The sequence below is a fragment of the Lithobates pipiens genome, unplaced genomic scaffold (assembly GCF_037356315.1).
Source record: "Lithobates pipiens isolate NorthernLeopardFrog02 unplaced genomic scaffold, aLitPip1_a1.2 Scaffold_23, whole genome shotgun sequence".
In the NCBI taxonomy this organism is placed as follows: Eukaryota; Metazoa; Chordata; class Amphibia; order Anura; family Ranidae; genus Lithobates; species Lithobates pipiens.
This window is the reverse complement of record NW_027507785.1, coordinates 37489451-37511728: the sequence shown is the minus strand read 5'-3', so window position 1 is coordinate 37511728 and position 22278 is coordinate 37489451. Positions and strand designations below refer to the sequence as shown.

Below are 22278 nucleotides of genomic sequence, written 5' to 3'. Positions count from 1 at the left end.
CTTAGTGCGCGGCTGCAGAGATCGAGGAAATGTCTCCCTGCCTGTGATTAGCGCAGCGTTGCGCCGACTTCCCGGCGGGCTCTGCACGTGGTCTATGCGAACACGACTGAGCTCATCCCTAGCCCAGAGGACAGGAGTTGATGACCACTGACCTATAAGGTCAAGAGGAGGAAACAGTACAGCTGCACAGAAGTGTCAAAGAAAACAGCATTGACCTTACTGACAAAAGGCATTAATGAATCACTATGCAAAGGCAGCATTAGTAAGTGCCACTGGTACTTGGCGACATTTTATTTACAAAAACAGAAATTAAAACAGTTTCTTAATGATGGAGTTTCTGTAAAATTGAACTCCAGGCAGATGTAAGCTCTAACGAGCAGGGCCCTCTAGTCCCTCCTGTATTGATTTGTAGTGTAAGTGTACTGTTTGTCCTCATGTTGTAAAGCGCTGCACAAACTGTTGGCGTTATCTAAATCCTGTATAATAATAATAATAATAATAAAAAAGCACCATCTAGTTAAGGTGGTTCTAAAGCTTCAAGTTTTTTTTGTTTAACCTTAATGCTTTCTTACCTGAGCCAACGACATGCACAAGAGCAGTGGCTCTCAGCGCTGTCTCCCTCCTCATTAGGCAGATCAGTAGCAGAGGGAGCCACTGGCTCCTGCTGCGGTCAATCAAATGCTGTGACAAGGGAGCACAGGTGGGGGCGGAATGGCCTGGTCTGTGTCAATAGCCGCAGACAGAGTGGCTCAAGAGCAAGCAGTGTTCCACGGGGGGAGGGGGGCACTGGCCAAAGAGGCGGAGCCTGAAGCGCTAGCGAGGGGACCCAAGAAAAGGAGGATCGGGGCAGCTCTGTGCAAAACATTACTATGCTGCAGTTCCCTTTGTGTCCAACCACAGACTGGGGCAAGTCTTGAACTGGATGTAGTGCAGACTGCATACAGACCTTGTGCCTGGCTACATCATTTGACAGGGGTGCCTACATTACAAGTGCTGTTTTACAGATTGTTTGTTGCAGATAACTTTTTTTTTTTCCTTTCTACACAAACGTACATTTAACCACTTGCATGGAAATCTGCTTTATGAAAAAAAATAATAATTACTTTACACCTCTCTTGCAAACATCCCCCTCCCATCTCCTCCTTCACCAGACAGAGGAGAGTTGGCAAACACTTTAAAAGGAAAAAAAAAAATAAATAAAAAAAAAAAAGGAAGGCAAGGCTCGTTCACACTAGAACGCGATCCGTGCGCATTGCCTGCACCGCATTCAAAGCGCAATGCCGTTGCAATCTGCAGCAGGTATAAAGTGCAATGTTAACAACGCCCCAAAGGCAGTGCATCTTCCCAAACCAGATCACATGGTACAAAAGTACAATGCGATCCAGTTGCAGTGCGTTTCCAAAAAAAAAAAAAAAAAAAGAGTGCATGCTCTACTGTTGGCGTGTTGAGATTTCGCTTTCTTTTTTCACATTCATCGATTTGGATGAGAGTGGTTGTGGTGTTCTTTTTGGATAAGCTACCTTTCCAGGTTGGTTGAGATCTATGAGGTTGTCTGAAGACATCTCTGGAGATTGCAGGTTTCTATATCCATCTGAGAGAACCATCGATCTTATGACTCGGTGTCGCTGATATTCGGGTCCAACTGCTCTGATAAGGGTGTCTAATCTTATTCACTGTTTGGATTCATCTACTGTTGATGTTCCACACTGCACCTAGCACGTTTGAAGATTATCACTTCTTTGTGGATTCCAACTCATTTTTCTTTATTCGGACTCATGCTATGAGATTCATATAAACATTTTTAATTTCACATATGTTTGTCCATTTCATTACGTTGGACTAGGAACTTTTTGTGCAGTTTTTATTGGTACACATATTTTGCTAGCGCTACATTTTTTACACCTTTCTTATTTGAATTTTTGTGCAGCAGCTGATAGATAGAGATATATATATATATATATATATATATATATATATATATATATATATATATCTCTAATTTTTTTTTTTTTCCCTTTCACTTTTTGAACTTTTGCATAGTATTATTTTATTTCACAGTTAATTCAATAGAAATCCATGTGAATCACACAGGAACACTACCTTCCTGTGCGATTTTTAGTGTGAACTGGCCCCAATCCTCTAAAAGACATTATAATAGTTGTAACTTTTTGAAAAACAGTTTGTGCTAGATTACATTTAGATGGAGGTCTAGCTAGATCCATCTTCATTAGACTGATGCAAACTTTGCATGCTAAATGCACAAAACGTATTTAACTGTTACCTGGTTTGTTTAATTCAGCAATTAAAGTGGGGTGTAATATATTAAAACACAATAGTAACCAGTTTTCACTGATAGGTCATCAAAAGGAAGAACTGGACAGGCTGATTGGCAGTGAAATTTCATTTCACCATCTTCCTTGGAAAATAAGTCTTCCTATGCTGCCTCTGGGAGCAAATGTCACTATAACGTCAACATTTAGATCTCTAGTTTAAGATAACTTACGTTTTCTCTCTTTTATTGCCCTTATTTCTTCTTCACTCTATTAAAAAAAACAAAAAAACAAGCAAACAGTTAAGTGTATGTCAAGCTGCAAAAAGATAACCTACTAAAGTGAAACTTTTGTCGGAAAATAAAGTCTTGCCAAGTAAAACATTAAAAAGTAGTGTCTATATACATTAAAAAAAATAAAATATAAAATATATACACACACCCCGTATTTATTGGCGTATAACACGCACTTTTTTCCCCTTAAAATCAGGGAAAGGAGGAAAAAAATAAAATAAAAAAATCGGGGGTGAGTGTTATATGCCGATTACCGCCGTTCCTAACCGCTCTCGGTGGCTTTCAGGTATTTTTGGAAAGCCGCCGAAAATAGGCGAGAAGGCCCGAAAATCCCTGAAAGCCGCCGAGATACACAGGACATCCGCTCTGTGCATTTCGGCGGCACCATTTTTAAAATGGCAAAGACACTGACAAGGCTGCAAACTACTCTGATAAGGCTGCATTGATGGGCATTTAAATGTAAGTTTTTTTTCCTTAAACTTCCCTCCTAAACTTGGGGTGCATGTTATACGCCGATAAATACGGTATATAGAGATAGAGAAATACACAGTTTAATCACTTGAGGACCAGACCTATTTTTCCAAACGTGTTGTTTACAAGTTAAAATCAGGGTTTTTTTTGCAAGAAAATTACCTAGAACCCCCAAATATATATATATATATATATATATATATATATTTCAGACACCCTAGAGAATAAAATGGCAGTCATTGCAGTACTTTGTCACACCTTATTTGCGTCTTACAAATGATATATATATACACACACAGTGTGTGTGTGTGTGTGTGTGTGTGTGTGTGTGTGTGTGTGTGTGTGTGTGTGTGTACATACACACACAACGAATTAAAAATAAGAAAACATTAAAATTAGCCCAATGTTTTGTGTATATTGTGAAAGATAACATTACGCTAAGTAAATTGATAACCAACACGTCATGTTTCAAAATTGCGCCTGCTCGTGGAATGGCGACAAACTTTGACCCTTAAAAAACCCCATAGGCGATGTTTAAAAAGGTCTACAGGTTGCATCTTTTGAGTCACAGAGGAGGTCTTTTGCTAGAATTATCCCTCTCGTGCCAAAGATTGTGGCAATACCTCACATGTGTGGTTTGAACAGTTTACATATGTATGTGTGACTTGCGTATGCGTTTGCTTCTGCACATGGAGCAAGGAACGATGGGGCGCTTTAAATTTTTATTCCGATTTATTTTACTTCATTATTTATACACTGTCCCTTAAAAATAAAAATTGGATAATATTTTTTTCCTATGACAAGGAATGTAAACATTCCTTGTCATAGAAAAAAAAATAAAAATAAATAAAAAAAAAGCATGACAGGACCTCTTTAATGTGAGAGCTGGGGTCAGAAAGACCTCAGATCTCACATTTACAGTTAAATGCAATAAAACAAATAAAAAAATAAAAACGTCCCTTTAAGGCCGTTGGGCGGAAGTGACGTTTAAGGTCGCTTCCGTCATCCATCATTAAGTCGGAGTGGGGGCCATCGTTCCCTCACTCGACGAAGTGCCTCCGAGGGGAAAGAATCGGATCGTCTCCGCCACTACCAACGGCTCAGGTAATCGGTGGGAGATGACTGGGCACTATATACCCTATTCATTATACCACCCTGCAGTACGCTTCGGTCTACATGAGCTGCAGTGCAATAAAAAAAAAAAAAAAAAAAAAAAAGAAGGAGGAGTGCAGGTTCGGAGTTCAGCTACAGATTAGTTTGGAGGACCCCCAAGCTCATTTCTAGCCATTAGCTGCAGAGCCATTCAGCCTTTCCATTCGTACAACAGTGCACTTCTAAGGTCCTTTTCACACTGGAGTGGTGTGGGCGCCGGCGGTAAAAAAACGACGCTATTTTTAGTGCCGTTTTACCGTCGTTTTATCAGTGGTATTCGGCCACTAGCGGTTTTATGCCCCTGCTAGCGGGCAAAAAAGGGTTAAAAGCACCGCAGCGACGCTTTGCTGGCGGTATAGCTGCGCTGCCCCATTCATTTCAATGGGCAGAAGCGGTATACACACTGCTCCAAAGACGCTAGCAGGACTCTTTACCATCCTGCCAGCGCTCTGCTCCAGTGCGAAAGCCCTCGGGGTGTGAGGAGTGGCTCTTTCAGGGCGCTTTGCAGGCACTATTTTCCGCACCGTACCACCTGCAAAGCGCCCCAGTGTGAAAGGGGTCTAAAAATCAAACTTGTAGTGGACAATGAAAACAAAATACCTACCAGTTCTTTTATCCTCTTCCTTTGTCTCCCTGGGTTTCCCAGATGACTTGTCAGATCAAAAATTGTTGGGATGGCATTATCTCGCAGTACCGTCCTGTATGGGCTCTGAAGAGAAACATATGAATATCAGCACACTGCCCAAAGGCAATTAATTACACTTTATATACAGCTGCATATACCGACAAAATGAGAACAGTTATCACTCTGGATTCAGGCAGTTCAAACAGAGTGCCAAACCTTGTACAGACGACCTAAAACGGGGACCTGTATTGTAGAAACTGAACCCAAAAGACAACAAGCAAAAGGCCAAGGGATTTACTAAAGCTAGTGGGGGCAAAATTAGTCACAATCTTGCAGAGAAACCAATCAGCTTCTAATCTCAGCTTGTTTAAGTTTTGCCAATAAAGCCTGGAAGCAGATTGGATTCTCTGCCGAAGGCAGGCCATACATGGGTCGAATTTTGAAAGAATTTTCGCTTGAAAATCGTATCGAAGAGTTTTCGTTCCTATTTCGCACCATTAATGGGCTTCAGCAACAGCCAAGTTTCATGCGCCCATCAAATTTGAGTAATCGCACACGTTGGAAATTTTTTTTAAATCGAACGATTTTCAATGATAGGAGAAATGTAAATCGAAAAAGAAATACGCAAGAAAATAAAAATTCCCAGAAAGAAAAGAAGATTCCCAGCCACAAAAAAATTATTTTCTGTAGCAACATGTGGTGAAATTGAAGGCTTGGTTGAATTTCGAAATCAATAGTGGCACCATCGGATCGCAAAACACACAAATTTTCTGCTTTTCAAAAGAAAAATTCTTTCGAAATTCAACCATGTATGGCCAGCCTAATTTTGCCCTGTTTAGCTTTAGTAAATAGACCTCCAAGAGACTAATCACTAGTGCCTGTAGGCTTCCTGCAAAGGATCTCCCCCCCCCCCCCCCCTTCATACTTTGCATGTCTTGTTCTATACACTCTTAAATCAGCCAGACAGGTCCACAAAATGAATGAAGCAGAAAGAAAAAAAAAAGATGCTTGTACTGCAGGCCCTCAAGTACAGCTTTCTTTCCAGCAAAGAGAACAGCAAGCTTCTAGATTGACAACACCAAACCTTATGAGACAAGTAATCACAGGCAGGAGCATCTTAGATCTCACACTGCAGATATAAAGCTATAAGGCTACAGAACAGGAGTGCCCTCTAGGCACAGGAAGAACACTGTGATTTTAGGATGAATGCAAGACAAAAAAAAAAATTAAAAGTCTTTCAGGTTACTGCTTAAACACAATTAACATGTTTAAATATTCTCTATATGACAGCAAGCTTTCACGTTCAGAATTTAGGTCCACTTTAAAGCTGGGTTTGATTTTACTTTAAATAGGAGCAAGCTGGTCCAAACAAATTATTTCCTCAGCACATGGTCTGTATTCTGGGCCTTGCCACCCACACGGATCTCAAATTGGGGGCAGCAGCTGTGTCCCAAATAAAGATCAATGGGACTGCCTGCATGGGGATGCACAGGAACACATTTGCATTCCCATGCAAGTAAACAAGACCCACACATGGGATACGCATTAATACACCCTTTGTGAATGGGGACTTACAGTACCAGATCCCTAACTGCAAATTATACCAATATTTACAATTAAAGCAGAGTTCCAACCAAAAATGGAACTTCTGCTTTAAGTGTTAGCGACCCCCTGACATGTCACATCTTTTTTTTTGGGGGGGGGGGGGGGTGTACTCTATTTTTACAGGCACCCAGCTTCCACTTCCTCCCCTGGTGCCACAGTGCCAGAAGGAAGACCACCTCTCCCCTCCTCCCTCCCATCTACTGGGACACATCACAGGTCACAGAAGTTTGCCTGGCCATTCACAGCTCGGCTAGCACATGTGCAGTGCACACCCGGCTGTGAAGTCACAGTCGAGCGCCCAATTAGAATGAAGGCCCTGCGGAGAGGAGCGGGGCATCATACACCCGCATTGCTGGACTGTGGGATAGGCGAGTGCCTGATTATTAAAAGTCAGCAGCTACACTTTATGTAGCTGCTGACCTTTAAATGGGTGAAACTCCGCTTTAAGGCATGTATTAACTATGCAAGCCAAAACCCAAAGTTCATCACTGACAAATACTCTTTTATTTGGAATGCTAGCACATAACTAGGGATGCACCGAAATTTCGGCCGCCGAAACATATCGGCCGAAAATGACCCTTTCGGCAATTTGCCGAAAGGAAAAAACGGCCGATAATTGAGCCGAAAATGGGGCGGGGCGGAGCTCCGCCCCCGCCCCTGGTGCCGCCCATCACGGGAGGTGTATAGCGCAGGAAAGCCGCCTCCGCCGTCTGGATCAATAGAGCGCCGGGAACATCACAGCTTTAATTTTAATAGCTGTGTGTTCCCCCGTCGTGCGCCGTCGCATACAGCCCCTCCCCCTCGTTCGGGGAACTGTGATAGACAGATCACCCGTCCAGATTGGACGGGGGATCTGTCTATCACAGTTCCCCGGACAAGGGGGAGGGGCTGTATGCGGCGGCGCGTGACGGAGGAACACACAGCTATTGAAATTAAAGCTGTGATGTTCCCGGCGCTCTATTGATCCAGACGGCAGAGGCGGCTCTGCTCTCTTTCTGCATCACTGACTACACAGGGGACAACACACGCTGCACGAGGGGACACAAACGCTGGCTGCACGAGGGGACACCACACTTATCTCTTTTACCATGTCGCCAGTCTCTGGCCACCTCCTGAACCATGTCGCCAGTCTCTGGCCACCTCCTGAACCATGTCGCCAGTCTCTGGCCACCTCCTGAACCATGTCGCCAGTCTCTGGCCACCTCCTGAACCATTTTGCCAGTCTCTGGCCACCTCCTGAACCATGTCGCCAGTCTCTGGCCACCTCCTGAACCATGTCGCCAGTCTCTGGCCACCTCCTGAACCATGTCGCCAGTCTCTGGCCACCTCCTGAACCATGTCGCCAGTCTCTGGCCACCTCCTGAACCATGTCGCCAGTCTCTGGCCACCTCCTGTATAAAAATATTTTTTAAAAACAGTCATTTTCGGTATCGGTGCCGTTTCGGTATCGGTTTTCGGCCTAGTGTATTGTTTCATTTTCGGTATCGGTTTCGGCACCAAAAAACCCATTCGGTGCATCCCTACACATAACAGTGAGAAAAGGGACTAATGCCTCCCCCCCCCAAACCATACACTTTACTCCATTGAGACCAAATTGACAACTTAACTTTGCAAGGGATGGGAGGAGGACTTTAAGTGGAGTTCCACCCAAAAGTGGAACTTGCCCTCATTCGGCTGTGGCGAATTATGCCAGCAGCTCAGCTCCCTCCTCCTCCTCCCTCCCCAAGTCAGTAAGAGAGGAGTGGAGCCTTGCGCATGCGCAGTAGGATTCCGAGTATGAAGCAGTAAGACTACACTGCCAGGCTCCCTTACCCGCAATGGCAGCTGCAGTACCCAACAGCTGATGAAAACATCAGCTGCGGTGTCAACATCGCTGGACTCCAGGACAGGTAAGTGTCCTATTATTAAAAGTCAGCAGCTGCAGTATGCGTAGTTCACCTTTGGGGAGCATGTAACATGTTCCAACAGATGCAGCCTCTTCCCCTCCCCAGTGACAGCAGACGTCATCTTCTCCAGGCGCCCGCTGTCATTGTTTGAAATTAACAGTCCCCTGTGAATGGGAAACTACAAATCCCGACAGCCTTTGCTGCGGTTGGCTTTTAGTTTCAATGAACCACCATGGCGTCGTTCATTCTTCCTGTCAGTGCACATCTGTCTGCTCATACGAGGTACGAGCACACAGATACACTGAGAGGTCTGCAGGAGTCCTGCATGGCACCCGCAATCTGCTGATCACGGGTGCAATGCTTTCCAGGCTCCAAAGTAAAAAGATGTGCACTGAGGTGAAATGATGATATTACAGTGGGGACTATATGGTGGTGGAACTTTCACAGGTTCTTGCAAATTCATTTGCTGATCCGAAAAATTATCCAATCTGTGACTCTGATCCGAGGAATGATCCGATTCGTGAGTTTTTTGATCCATTGCACCCCTACCGCACAGTTAGAAACACACTGAGGGAACACAGTTAACCCTTTGATCGCAACTGTCGTTAACCCCTTCCCTGCCAGTGTCACCAATACAGTAATCAGTGCATTTTTTTTTTTTTTTTTTTTTTTTTTTTAGCACTGATCACTGTATGCAAGTATCACTTGCAATTGTCAGTTAAAGTAACGCAGTGCTATATCGTAAAAAAAAAATGGCCCGGTCATGAAGGGGGTAAATCCTTCCGGGGCTGAAGTGGACTGCACTTGGATATTCTGGGATCAACACATTTATTTGTCCACAGAGCATTTTAAACTCCTCCGTTTTTTTCTTACTAGACTCAAAAGGAATAAATTGTATTCTGGCAAGTCTGTTTAAAGAAAGCATAGTGTACGCTGGTATTCTCAATTAAACTATAACAATTACCCCGTAGTATTAATAAACTGCCACATTTGTCTTTACATGAATCCAGTGCCAACATATGGATCTGGAAGCATCCATGCAATATGCTAGGAGACATCTGCTCCAGATCACTGCTGACCTCCCCGATGTGTCAATCAATCAAGCAGTCAGGGAGGATACATTTGGCCTCAATGATGTTAATGAGAAGTGTCTGCTGATGATCCCTGCAATTATTAATTGAAACAAAGATGTATTATTTCCCTAAAATTAAAAGAAGAGGAGCAGATGTCCTGGTTCCTCTCATGTTGACTCCCGATGACCTAAGAAAAATGCCCAATTCATTGATTCCTTTCAAATGAGACTTCTTCAAAGATGGAATCTGGACAGCCCGGGAGAGAAAACCAGAGGAAGCCTGGCCTCACAATCTATAGGGGATTATCTCGGGAAGATGAGACTTTTGGAATGGTCTGTGAAATGAGAACTTTACATCTCTGAAAAAGTCAATAAGAGAACCTGTCAACCACATGTGGTGACAGTAATAAACATTAAAGTGAACCTGTACTGCAGCCCATACTAGGCAAAGTAAGGCCTCTTTCACACTGGGGCGGTGGGTGCGTCGGCGGTAAAGCGCTGCTATTTTTAGCGGCGCTTTACCGTCAAATTTGTGGAGCTATTTGGCCGCTTTTAGCCCCCGCTAGCAGCCAAGAAATGGTTGAAAACCACCCGCTAAGCGCCGCTGCAGCAGTGCTTTGCTGGCGGTATAGCTGCGCTGACCCGTTGATTTCAATGGGGAGGAGTGGTATACACACAGCTCCTTCACCGCTCCAAAGATACTGCTAGCAGAACTTTTTTTTTTTAGCATCCTGCCAGCGCACCGCGGCTCTTTCAGGGCGCTTTGCAGGCGCTATTTTTAGCGATGTAGCGCCTGCAAAGCGCCCCAGTGTGAAAGGGGTCTAACTGGTTTGCTTTAAAGGCTTAGGACATTTTTTGGACCAGGATTCATTTTACACCCATATTTAGGGGCTATCATGTAGCATGGTTGTATTAACCCAACTGCCCCCCCACCCCCACCTACCTGAATCACAGAGTGACTTTTTTTTCTCCATTTGAACCCAGATGTACGTGGCTTTGCCCACAAAGCTATATAATCCATTCCCAGGAGTCTGTGAGGGAACATTCTACAAGCCTGTCATCAGAGCGCACCAGGGTGGCAACATCACCACACTTGGAATTCATTTAATTCATTCAGAGATAAAACAATAATTCTCCGGCTCTACAAGACTCTGGTCCGGCCGCACCTGGAGTATGCTGTCCAGTTCTGGGCACCAGTCCTCAGGAAGGAAGTGCTGGAAATGGAGCGAGTACAAAGAAGGGCAACAAAGCCAATAAAGGGTCTGGAGGATATTAGTTATGAGGAAAGGTTGGGAGCACTGAACTTATTCTCTCTGGAGAAGAGACGCTTGAGAGGGGATATGATTTCAATATACAAATACCGTACTGGTGACCCCACAATAGGGAGAAAACTTTTCCGCGGAAGGGAGTTTAACAAGACTCGTGGCCACTCATTAAAATTAGAAGAAAAGAGGTTTAACCTTAAACTACGTAGAGGATTCTTTACTGTCAGAGCAGCAAGGATGTGGAATTCCCTTCCACAGGTGGTGGTCTCAGCAGGGAGCATTGATGGTTTCAAGAAACTATTAGCTAAGCACCTGAACGACCACAACATACAGGGATATACAATGTAATACTGACATATAATCACACACATAGGTTGGAATTGATGGACTTGTGAATTTACGACCTCACTTACTATGTAACTTCCACCTGCTCCATAACAAGATTTGTACTTCCATAAAGAACCTGAGTAAGGGAATATGCACTGCAAGAGCCTGTACATTGCAGCTGTGACACACTGATAGCGATTGCAATGCTTTGCACACCTGAAAAGTGGTTTTGTTTATCACAGTTGGTGCATTTGCCGATTTTTCCTCAAAACGGTAGACTATATCTTTAAAACATGTGACTGCCCAATCCAACCCCCCCCCCCCCCCCCCCCCACCCAAAATTTTTTTACCTTCCTTGGGTTTTTTTTTAGCTTCCTTGTTCACCCACCAGAGCACAGACCAAAACGCCTTTATTTAAAAAGGAGAAGTTCACCTTTCGTTACATGTGTACACCCAGATTGGTCCCGCACTTCCTCCATGATCTGACAGATAGTGGGGATCTTTGTCATCCCGTTCCATTCCATTCCGTTCACCACACCACCACCACCCCCCCCTGCTAGCTGTCACAATTTAAAAGAAAACATGGCCGAGCAAGGCCCCGGCCCATATGGGTAAGCAGATGCACATGGCATCAGCAATCTGATGCAATGCTTTACAGACTCAAAAAACAAATAAAAATAAAAGTGCATTTATTATTTTTTTCCTAAAGGTGAACTAATCCTTTAAGGCCTGGTTGAACCCTTCCCTATACATCATGAGATCGTGCTCAAGCTCAGAAATGGTCACTCATGCACCCAGCACTGCAGTGGGGAGGATGAGGAGAGAGCCATACAAGAGATGGCAAACCTTGGTACTCCAGATATTTTGGAACTACATTTCCCATGATACTCCGCTACACTGCAAAAGTGCACGAGCATCATGGGAAATGTAGTTCCAAAACATCTGGGGTGCCCAGGTTCGCCATCACTGCCCTATACATTAAGAGGTGCTTTATTTCAAAGGGCTCCAGTTGGAGAATGTGAGCGACTATAGGCGAAACTCTTCTCCCCCCCCCCCCCCCCCCCATTTTGCTTAGTGTAAAGGGAGGGTTACAACCCGTCAGATTTTTTTTTTCTCCATCTGTGTTCAATTGTGGAGATTTCCCTTCACGTCTTGTCCCACAGCCAAACAGGAAGTGAGAGGAAATCTCTGCAAAATAAAATAAAGGAATTCCCCCAGGTCACCAGAATTAGTGTCCCTATTGGAAGATTTCCCCTCTATTACTTTCCTGGGAAGGCCACAAAATTTGGACAAATAGAGAGGGCGAATCTCCTTAACGGGGTGGCACAGACAGTAATAAAATCCGACAGGTGTTCTAATCCCTCTCCACTCTGCCCAAAAAGTTTTTGCCTACTTTAATGTGTGTCTATACCGGCCTCTTCTCATTCCCTGCAATGTAGAACTCCAATTGCGAAATGAAGGGGAATGCCCTAGCAGCCAACCAGGCTCGTCTGTGAGCACGTGCGCCGAATTGGAAACATGATGATAGGAATAGAGAGCTGGATTATAGGTGTGTTATTGTTTCCTCACTATCCAAGCAGTGGGCTGCAGGTGGGGATGCGACACCACTGTATATATAACTCAACTCAGAGAACGTGGTGTCACTCTTCTGACTGTCTGGCAGATGTGTCAGAATAAAGCACCACATACAGTTCTAAACAATGGACTGTTTAACCCCTTGACGCCCGCGCTATAGCCGAATGATGGCCACAGCACGGACCTGAATTTCCGGGAACCCGTCTTATGACGGCCTCCCCTTTGCAGGCTCCCTGCTCGCGCCATAATCACTGAGTCACTCAGACCTGGGTGATCACCGATCCGAGTAAGGGGCCGATCAGCCCACGACAGCTGATCACATGATGTAAACAAAATTTTTGTGATTTGAACACTGTTTTCGTATGCGAGTGCTACTCACGTATGCGTTCGCTTCTGCACGCAAGCTCGGCAGGACGCGTTAAATTTTACTTTTTTTTTTTTTTTTTTTATAAACAGTGTAAAAATAAAAGTGTGTCACTTTTATTCCTATTACAAGGAATGTAAACATCCTTTGTAATAGAAAAAAAAAAAAAAAAGCATGACAGGACCTCTTAAAATATGAGATCTGAGGTCAAAAAGACCTCAGATCTCATATTTAGGCTAAAAAGCAAGAAAAAAAAAGAAAAAAAAATTGTCATTTAAAAAAAGGCCCTTTAAGAGCCATGGGCGGAAGTGACGTTTTGACGTTGATTCCGCCCTGCAATGTCATGGAGACAGGTGGGGGCCATCTTCCCCTCACTCTCCATGCCAAGGAACGAGCAACATCTGATCACCTCAGACGCTGCCGACGGCTCCGGTAAACGGCGGAGGCCACCGGAGCACGGCGGGAGGGGGTTTATCCCGCCGCCAATAAGCCATCTTATAGCTCTTTTACAGGCGGTGGCCCGGTCTTCTGTCGCCGCCTTCCGTTCTTCTTCTTCTTCTTCTCCTGGAGATGTTGACTCGACGTTCTCTCCGGCCGCAATGCCAGGGACGCGCTGCGACTTATATAGGGACAAGGGGCGGTGTCACATGGGTTGATGTCACATGGGTTGGTGTCACATGGTGACCCCGCCCCCTTACGATGTCACATTCCCGGAGGATGCTGGGACTGTCGCCATGTGACATCAACCCATGTGACATCAACCCATGCGACACCGCACCTTGGACAGAAGACCGGGGCCACCGCCTGTAAAAGAGCTATAAGAAGGCGTGGTGGCCCGGCAGAAGAACCGAAGAGGGGGACAAGACCCCCGAAGTCGGAAGAAGAGGCCGCGGCGACGAAGAAGAATGCCGGGCTCCTCCGCTAGTAAAAGAGCTACAAGAAGATAGCAGAGGAGTCCGGCAAGAAGACCCCCGAAGACGGAAGACCCCCGGAGCTGTGCAATAAAGTATTTTATCTTGTGTGTTGTGTTTTTTTTTGTACTTTATTTTACAGGTGAATGGGTAGGGGTACATTGTACCCCATACTCATTCACATAGGGTGGGGGGCCGGTATCCGGGGGCCCCCTTATTAAAGGGGGCTCCCGGATTCCGATAAGCCCCCCGCCCGCAGACCCCGACAACCAACGGCCAGGGTTGTCGGGAAGAGGCCCTTGTCCTCAACATGGGGACAAGGTGCTTTGGGGTGGGGGGGGCCGCGCGGCCCCCCTTCCCCAAGGCACCCCCCATGTTGAGGGCACGCGGCCTGGTACGGCTCAGGAGGGGGGGGGGGGGGGCGCTCGCTCGCCCCTCCTTTCCTGGCCGGCCGGGTAGCGTGCTCGGACAAGGGTCTGTTGTGGACTTTGGGGGGACCCCCACGCCGATATTGTTCGGCGTTGGGGTTCCCCTTTAAGTCCATACCAGGCGTCGGGGCCAGCGACGTCTCCTTCGCGGGCCCCGCCTACCTGGAGACGTGCTCGAAATGAGCGGACTTTCCTCCGCGTGTGTGGGCGAGTCCGTTCATTTCAAAAGTAGGGCGGATAGTACGGCGGACTTAGTACGCCGTATTAGTCCGCTGAAAAAGTGCCGTGTGTGGGCAAGTAGCCCGTTCGGAAAGTCCGACGGACAGTCTGGCGGGAAGTCCGCCAGACTAAGTACGTCGGACAGACGGCTACGTGTGTACGCGGCTTAACTGACATTCCTTCTCTTCCTGCGATGCAAACTCCAACCTTCTCTTTTTACGGACTTTCCTTCTCTCCCCCGATGCATCCCTACCCTCCCATTTCTTACTGACATTTCTTCTCTTTTCCCTTTGGTGCAGCCCATACCCTCCTCCTGGTTCTTATGGACATTTCCTCTCCTCTCCCTCAGGTGCAGCCCCTATCCTCTCGGTTCTTAACCTCGTTCATTCTCCTCTTCCTCCGGTGTAGCCCCTATCCTCGCCATTCTTACTAACATTCCTTCTCCTCTTACCCTCTCTGTTCTTATTGGAATTCCTTCTCCTCTCCATTTTTACTGAGATTTCATCTCGTCTCCCTCGGGTGCAGCCCTTACCCTCTCCATTCTTACCAACTTTCCTTTTAATATTCCTTGGGTGCAGCCCCCAACCGCTTCATTCTCACCAACATTTCTTCTCTTATCCCTCCAGTGCAGCCTCTACACTCTCCATTCTTACCCATTATTCCTTCTCTTCCTCTGGTGCAGCCATCCCTGGAGTTTTTTTTTATTTTTATTTTTTAAATAAAAGTAGGGAAAAATTAGAATTCCTTCAACTCTCATGATGCCAGCAAAACAGACACTGAGACTACATAAAGGGCAGTGAGGGAACCCGTCTTTCTGTTGAAGATGGAGCAGCCACAAGTGTCCGCTCCACTGAACAGGAAATTGGGAATAGAAAGCCTCTATGACTGGTGTAAGGAGACTGCCGCTTCTAGAAGCTAAGCAATACTACTAGGTATGCATGTGTCTACCAGATTAGAAGAGTGGGGCTTAAACAAGGATGATGAGAATATGGTCTGATGTGCAGATCACTACTAAAGGAAGAATACATAAAAGTGTACACAAGACAAGGGGGTTGAATTACTAAAAGGAACACTAGCAGCTCGCTAGGCATAGGCAATGTTAGTAAATAGTATAAAGATGTGATCACTTTGAAAAGCGGACAATGTGCAAAAAATTAAATATATATCACATAATTATGTATTCTAAGCAAAGTTTCACTCAATTCACCAAAATTCTCATTGCTAGGTGAGCAGCCTCTATTATCCTGGTGCCCAACCTGTGAAACTGTGAAATTTATGCAGACCTCTCGGCGGGGGGGGGAGCGCTTTCTCTAGAGAGGTGCACCCCCCTTTTTGTTGAGTCAGAGCCTGAGCTCTCCAATGAAAAGGGATCCCGGAGCTTTGCAGAACTCTAGGTCTGAATCAGTAGCAGCATGTCAGACCTCTGCAGAGAGATGTTTTCCCCACAGAGAGCTAGGGTCCAACTCTGCAGCTGCTGGCAAGGTACAGACATAACTACTCAGGCTGTGGCTGATTTTTAAAGAAATCAAAATGTAAGACTCTGCACACCTTTTGTTATGATGCACCTGGAATGTATTTAGCAGATTTAAACTGAAGGTTCAACTGTGCTTTAAAAAATTTCTTAACGTGGTAAAGCGTATGTCAATGAACATGAAGTGCAGCATGCATTTCCCACACACTGATATCCTGCATTGGTGGGAACAGATTCTACAGAATTTTTATTAAAATTTTTTATATTTTTCACAATTGTTCACAGAAATCTTTTGCTTAGGTCTATTGCATTATTTTGTCTGTTTAGACTTCTGGTTATATTAAAGTTTTTATCTGGCAACAGGAAATGATGTAAGAGAGAGCGTTAGTGTGTTTTTTTCACACTGATCATGATTGGTCACTTTGTCCTCTCCAGAGAGAGGAGCGATCTTCCCTCGGGTATAAATAGATTGTAATGGAACCGGACATGGTGTCCTTTGATGACGCCCTGGAGGAGGGACGAAACACATCGTCATACTTCCGGTTTGTGCTAACCAGTGACGCAATTTCCGTCTCCGTGGAACACACGCCAAACAGCGGCAGCGGACTCAGATGTTTTTTCACTGATGCCTGTCTTTGCCAGATATCCTGCAAGTTGCGCATTTAATGCGCTTGGTAACTCATGTTCAGCGGTATTTCACTATGAATTCTTTCTCTGTTTCCCCAGCTATGGAGCGTGGCATATCCTTCCTGTCATAAAATATCTTCTTGGAAGAGTGTACTGAGGAACCATCCTGCATATCCCCAGATCATTAGATCACTGCTTTTTTGATCCCAGACTGCAAAGCTGAGGATGTATTTTATATTTCTGGTGAGTGGGGCCATCGAATGGGGAGTCACCTCACTTGTTTTGGCAAACCATTGCACTTTTTACCAAAGCGCTTCACAGATTTTGTGCATATTATTCATTATTATTGTATAAAAATATTATAATATATTATTGTATAAAAGCACCATTCACTAGGATGTATATTGTTTGACATAGGCTGCTAGTGCCGTTTCATACTTTATATTAGATTCTAGAGATGCACCGAAATTATCGAGCGAACTGTTTTTTTCATTCAGCCAAATAAAAAATTAATAAAAAAAGCTGATACCGAAAGGGGGCATGGTTTGCCCCAGGTGACACACATTGCCGCCAATTCCTCCACTCCCTCTTCCTCCCCTCGATCGCCGTGTTTCACGGAGCTGAACTGCCGGGCCGTTGTAACAGTGTCCTGCCTCCTGTGATAGACGGCACACCAATCCAATGGTGGGACATTGAATCAGCATGATGTGATTACACGAGGTGGGACATCGTTACTGCAGCCCGTGGAAATCAAATCCAGCTCCCTGACACACAGAGATCGCCACTGATACGGGCACAGGCAGGCTGTATATGATGGGCACTGGTAAAGCTGCCGGGCACTGGCAAGCTGCATATGATGGGCACTGATGGGGCTCCTGGGCACTGGCAATATGCATATGATGGGTACTGGCAGGGCTGCTGGGCACTAGTAGGCTGCATATGACATGCCCTGGTGAGGCTGCATTGATCTCTTGTATCATGTCCGCAGCCTCTGACCATCTCTTGTATCATGTCTGCTAGAGGTGCATCGAATGGAAATTTTGCTAATACTATTAGCAATGTGTTTAAGTAAGAGATTGATGACTGCATTTTTCTTGACCTTTCTTGCACTAAAGGTGCCAATAAAGGCCAACAATAAATTCATATTAATTTAAATTAATGATATTAAATTAAAAATTTGAATACAATTATATATAAAAATATAAATATTTATTAAAAACTGTCATTTTCAGTATCGGTTTCGGCTTAGTGCAGCCTTCATTTTCAGCACCAAAATTTCCATTCGGTGCACCCCTATTAAATTATACTGAAAGCAATAGATTTGCTCATGCCCATGCATGTATTTTATTAGGAGTAGGAATGGATGACAGTGCATATGATAAGAACAAGCCCTGAGCTATACAGGTTAGAAGAAGAATAATCCCGTCTATGTACTTACACTGCGGCAGATCATGGAGTCTTCAAAGTGCTGAGCACATAGTCTGTAGTGCTTGTTGAGCTGATCGGGGGTTTTATCTTCTAAATCAGACCGGCGGCAGTTCTCAACCCACTTTTGGCACCTAAAGTCACATGGAAGACAGCGACATTAGACCAAGAAGAGAAAGTTACGAAACGCGTACAGAACATAGAAAAACACAATACGTATGTCCATTGTGGGTTGGGGGACAACACAGAAGACTCCCCCCAACAGTCACCTGATTTACTACCCACACCGCCTTTATTCAGTACATTCAGGATGCCCGCCAACTCCACTGCCCCGCACAAGGTGGCTACAAGTCCCATTGACCTGCATCCCACCAACCTCCGTTCCACACGCAAGATGCCCACAATCTGATGTTCAAAATGGGATACCAGCTTCCGTCCCGCACCCAGGACACACACCAGCCCCTTTGCCTTGCATCCACGATGCCCGACGCTTAGCACCCAGAATGCCCGCCAACCTCTACCCCACACCCGGGAAAACTTGCCAGCCTCTGCCCCACACCCAGAACGCCTACCAGCTCCATCAGCCTGCATCCAAGATGGCCCACCAGCCTCTATCTTGCATAAAAGGGCACCCACAAGTCCCGTTGACACCCATCCAGGACACCCACCAGCCTCCATCAAGCACCCAGGACACCTGTGAGCTGCTGTTCAACACCCAGGACGCCAGCCAGCTGCCGTTTAGCAACAGAAGTGACTGAGCTGCTACCACCTGATAGAAAATGTCCACTTCAAACACCGGGCGCTCAGCCTGAAAAGCTCTCCACAGCCTCCATAAGCAACCAGAAAAAAAAAAAAAAAAAGGGAAAAAGGAGAGCGTCACTGGATCGAGGTCTCTGCCAGCCTCCACCCGGGGAGCCTGCCAGCCTACGTCAACCACCCAGGGAGCTTGCCAGCCTACGTCCACCACCCAGGGAGCCTGCCACCACCCAGGACATCTGCAAACTGCTGTTCAACACACAGGATGTCCATCAGCCTTCGTCCTGCACCCAGAATGCCCACCAGCTGCCATTTAGCATCCTGGTCACTTCTCCACCTTCACCTAGGTTGCCCCTCAGCTGCTGATAAGCGCTCAGCATCCCCACCAGCCTGCATTTAGGATCCCAGCCTCCATCCCTCACACAAGATCCTACCAGCCTCCACCGCACATCCAGGACGCGGCCGACCTCCACCCAGGCCGCCTCCAACCCGCCAACCTCCACCCAGGATGCCTTCAACCTCCACCCTGCACGCCTCTAACCTCCATCCTGCACCCAGGACGCCTCCAACCCCCACCCTACACGCCTCCAACCCGCACCCTGCACCCAGGATGCCACCAACCTCCACCCCACCAACCTCCGCCCCTAGGACCCTGCCAACCTCTACCCCGCCAACATCCACCTCGCACCCACAAAGCCTCCAACCTCCACCCACCAACCTCTGCCCCCGCACCTAGGACCCTGCCAACCTCTACCCCTCACCCACGAAGCCTCCAATCTCCACCCCGCACCCAGGATGCTGCCAACCTCCACCCCGCACCCACGACGCCAAACTTCGCCCCGCTAAACTCCACCCCACTCCCATGACGCCGCCAACCTTCACCCTGCATCCAGGACACCTGAGAGCTGCATTTAAAGCACTCAGGATATCTGCCAGCCTGATTTTCCCCCCCAGACATTTGCCAGTTCCATCAGCCTGCACCCAGGATGCCCGCAAGCCCTGTTGAACTGCATCCAGGACACCCACCAGCCTCCATCCAGCCTTTGCCCTGCACCCAGGAAGCAAATCGGCTGCCATTCAGCACCCTGGTCACGTATCTGCCTCCACCCCCCGCACCCAAGATGCCACCTCCGCCTGTTGTTTAGCACTTAGGATGTCAGCCAGCCCCCATCCCCTACCCCCAAGACGCCCGCCAGCCCCCATCCCCTAGCCCCAAGATGCCCGCCGGCCCCCATCCCCTAGCCCCAAGACGCCCGCCGGCCCCCATCCCCTAGCCCCAAGACGCCCGCCGGCCCCCATCCCCTAGCCCCAAGACGCCCGCCGGCCGACATCCCCTACTCCCCAAGACACCCGCCAGCCCCCATCCCCTACTCCCCAAGACACCCGCCAGCCCCCATCCCCTACTCCCCAAGACACCCGCCAGCCCCCATCCCCTACCCCCAAAGACACCCGCCAGCCCCCATCCCCTACCCCAAAGACACCCGCCAGCCCCCATCCCCTACCCCCAAAGACACCCGCCAGCCCCCATCCCCTACCCCCCCCCCCCCAAGACACCCGCCAGCCCCCATCCCCCCCCCCCCCAAAGACACCCGCCAGCCCCCATCCCCTACCCCCCCCAAGACACCCGCCAGCCCCCCATCCCCTACCCCCCCAGACACCCGCCAGCCCCCCATCCCCTACCCCCCCAGACACCCGCCAGCCCCCATCCTCTACCCCCAAGACACTCGCCAGCCCCCATCCCCTCCCCCCAAGACACCCGCCAGCCCCTACCCCCAAGACACCCGCCAGCCGACATCCCCTACCCCCAAGACACCCGCCAGCCCCCATCCCCTACCCCCAAGACACCCGCCAGCCCCCATCCCCTACCCCCAAGACACCCGCCAGCCCCCATCCCCTACCCCCAAGACACCCGCCAGCCCCCATCCCCTACCCCCAAGACACCCGCCAGCCCCCATCCCCTACCCCCAAGACACCCGCCAGCCCCCATCCCCTACCCCCAAGACACCAGCCAGCCCCCATCCCCTACCCCCAAGACACCAGCCAGCCCCCATCCCCTACCCCCAAGACACCAGCCAGCCCCCATCCCCTACCCCCAAGACACCAGCCAGCCCCCATCCCCTACCCCCAAGACACCCGCCAGCCCCCATCCCCTACCCCCAAGACACCCGCCAGCCCCCATCCCCTACCCCCAAGACACCCGCCAGCCCCCATCCCCTACCCCCAAGACACCCGCCAGCCCCCATCCCCTACCCCCAAGACACCCGCCAGCCCCCATCCCCTACCCCCAAGACACCCGCCAGCCCCCATCCCCTACCCCCAAGACACCCGCCAGCCCCCATCCCCTACCCCCAAGACACCCGCCAGCCCCCATCCCCTACCCCCAAGACACCCGCCAGCCTCCATCCCCTACCCCCAAGACACCCGCCAGCCTCCATCCCCTACCCCCAAGACACCCGCCAACCTCCATCCCCTACCCCCAAGACATCCGCCAGCCCCCTTCCCCTACCCAGGATGCCCACCAGCTGCTATCCAGCACTCAGGATGCCCACCAGAATCTGTTTCTCTGCCAGGTCACCCAGCACCCTCTGTCCCCCCCAGCCAGCCTCCATCCAGCACCCACCACCTGTCACTCCACATTCAGGACACTGGAAGTCATGCATCATGCCGGTTATCCTCATGTGCCCCCCATGAGGTGGTGACCTTCTCTCCCTCACCTGTCGGGGTCCCGGGGAAAGCGGAAGAAGGCCAAGTCAGACTGCGTGCTCTTGCGGGTGCAATTGGGGGCGGCGCAGAAATTCGGCATTGTGGCCGTATATCGGGTCACCCTCCCCGCCTTCCTCCTGACAGAGCGGCCCACCGGCTCCACACTGCTGTTCGCGGCCTGGAGGATTCACACACCCTCCCCAGCATGCACCGCGCTCGGGCCCCGCCTCCCCACCTAACACTCTATGGTACTGGAAGCGCAAGCCGTGCCCCGACCATAGAGACGTGCGAGGGACGACCAGAGCGGCCCTTTCTTTGGAGGACCCGACTGTAGTGTGGCCTTGTCTCTCTATGTAGAATGTCAGTGTGCACGTTGTCAGTGTCTCCGACCAATGCTAGTAATAAAATTATATAACACTAAAATACAGTATGAATAATAATATGATTGCCCTGTGATAGTGCACTATAACCACTTGCTGACCCAGGCCTTTTCTGACATTTGTTTACATGTAAAAAATTGTATTTTTTGCTATATATATATATATATATATATATATATATATATATATATATGTAGCACTAACCCCCGAAGGAGCTGCTGGTTATTTTTGGGCTTACCGTTATCTTTCGTTCTCCTTGTGACACGTCTAGGGGATGTCCCGTGGTAGGTGGCCCAGTAACTTGAGACTGAAAATAGATCCAGTTGAATGGATTTTATTTGCAAACGTCAACCATTGAACAGTCTTTTTTTTTTTTTTTTTTACTTCTTTATTTTTATTAAATTATCAATCACTTGAATAACAGCACAAAAAAGGTAAACTCAATGCTCTGTC

At 47.9% G+C, this 22278-nt stretch overlaps 1 protein-coding gene across 1 annotated transcript in view; it reads right to left on the bottom strand.

Moving 5' to 3' along the window:
- Positions 1–21665, bottom strand: part of THAP12 (THAP domain containing 12) — a 51609-nt gene extending 29944 nt beyond the window's left edge. Inside the window, exons 1-4 of the mRNA XM_077451431.1 lie at positions 21457–21665; positions 18000–18120; positions 4791–4895; positions 2504–2540 (exon numbers count right to left, since the gene is read on the bottom strand). Of these exons, the coding sequence (XP_077307557.1) occupies positions 2504–2540; positions 4791–4895; positions 18000–18120; positions 21457–21545 (352 nt within the window). The 5' untranslated portion in view covers positions 21546–21665. The remainder of the gene's footprint in view (positions 1–2503; positions 2541–4790; positions 4896–17999; positions 18121–21456) is intronic.
- Positions 21666–22278: the final 613 nt, after the last annotated feature.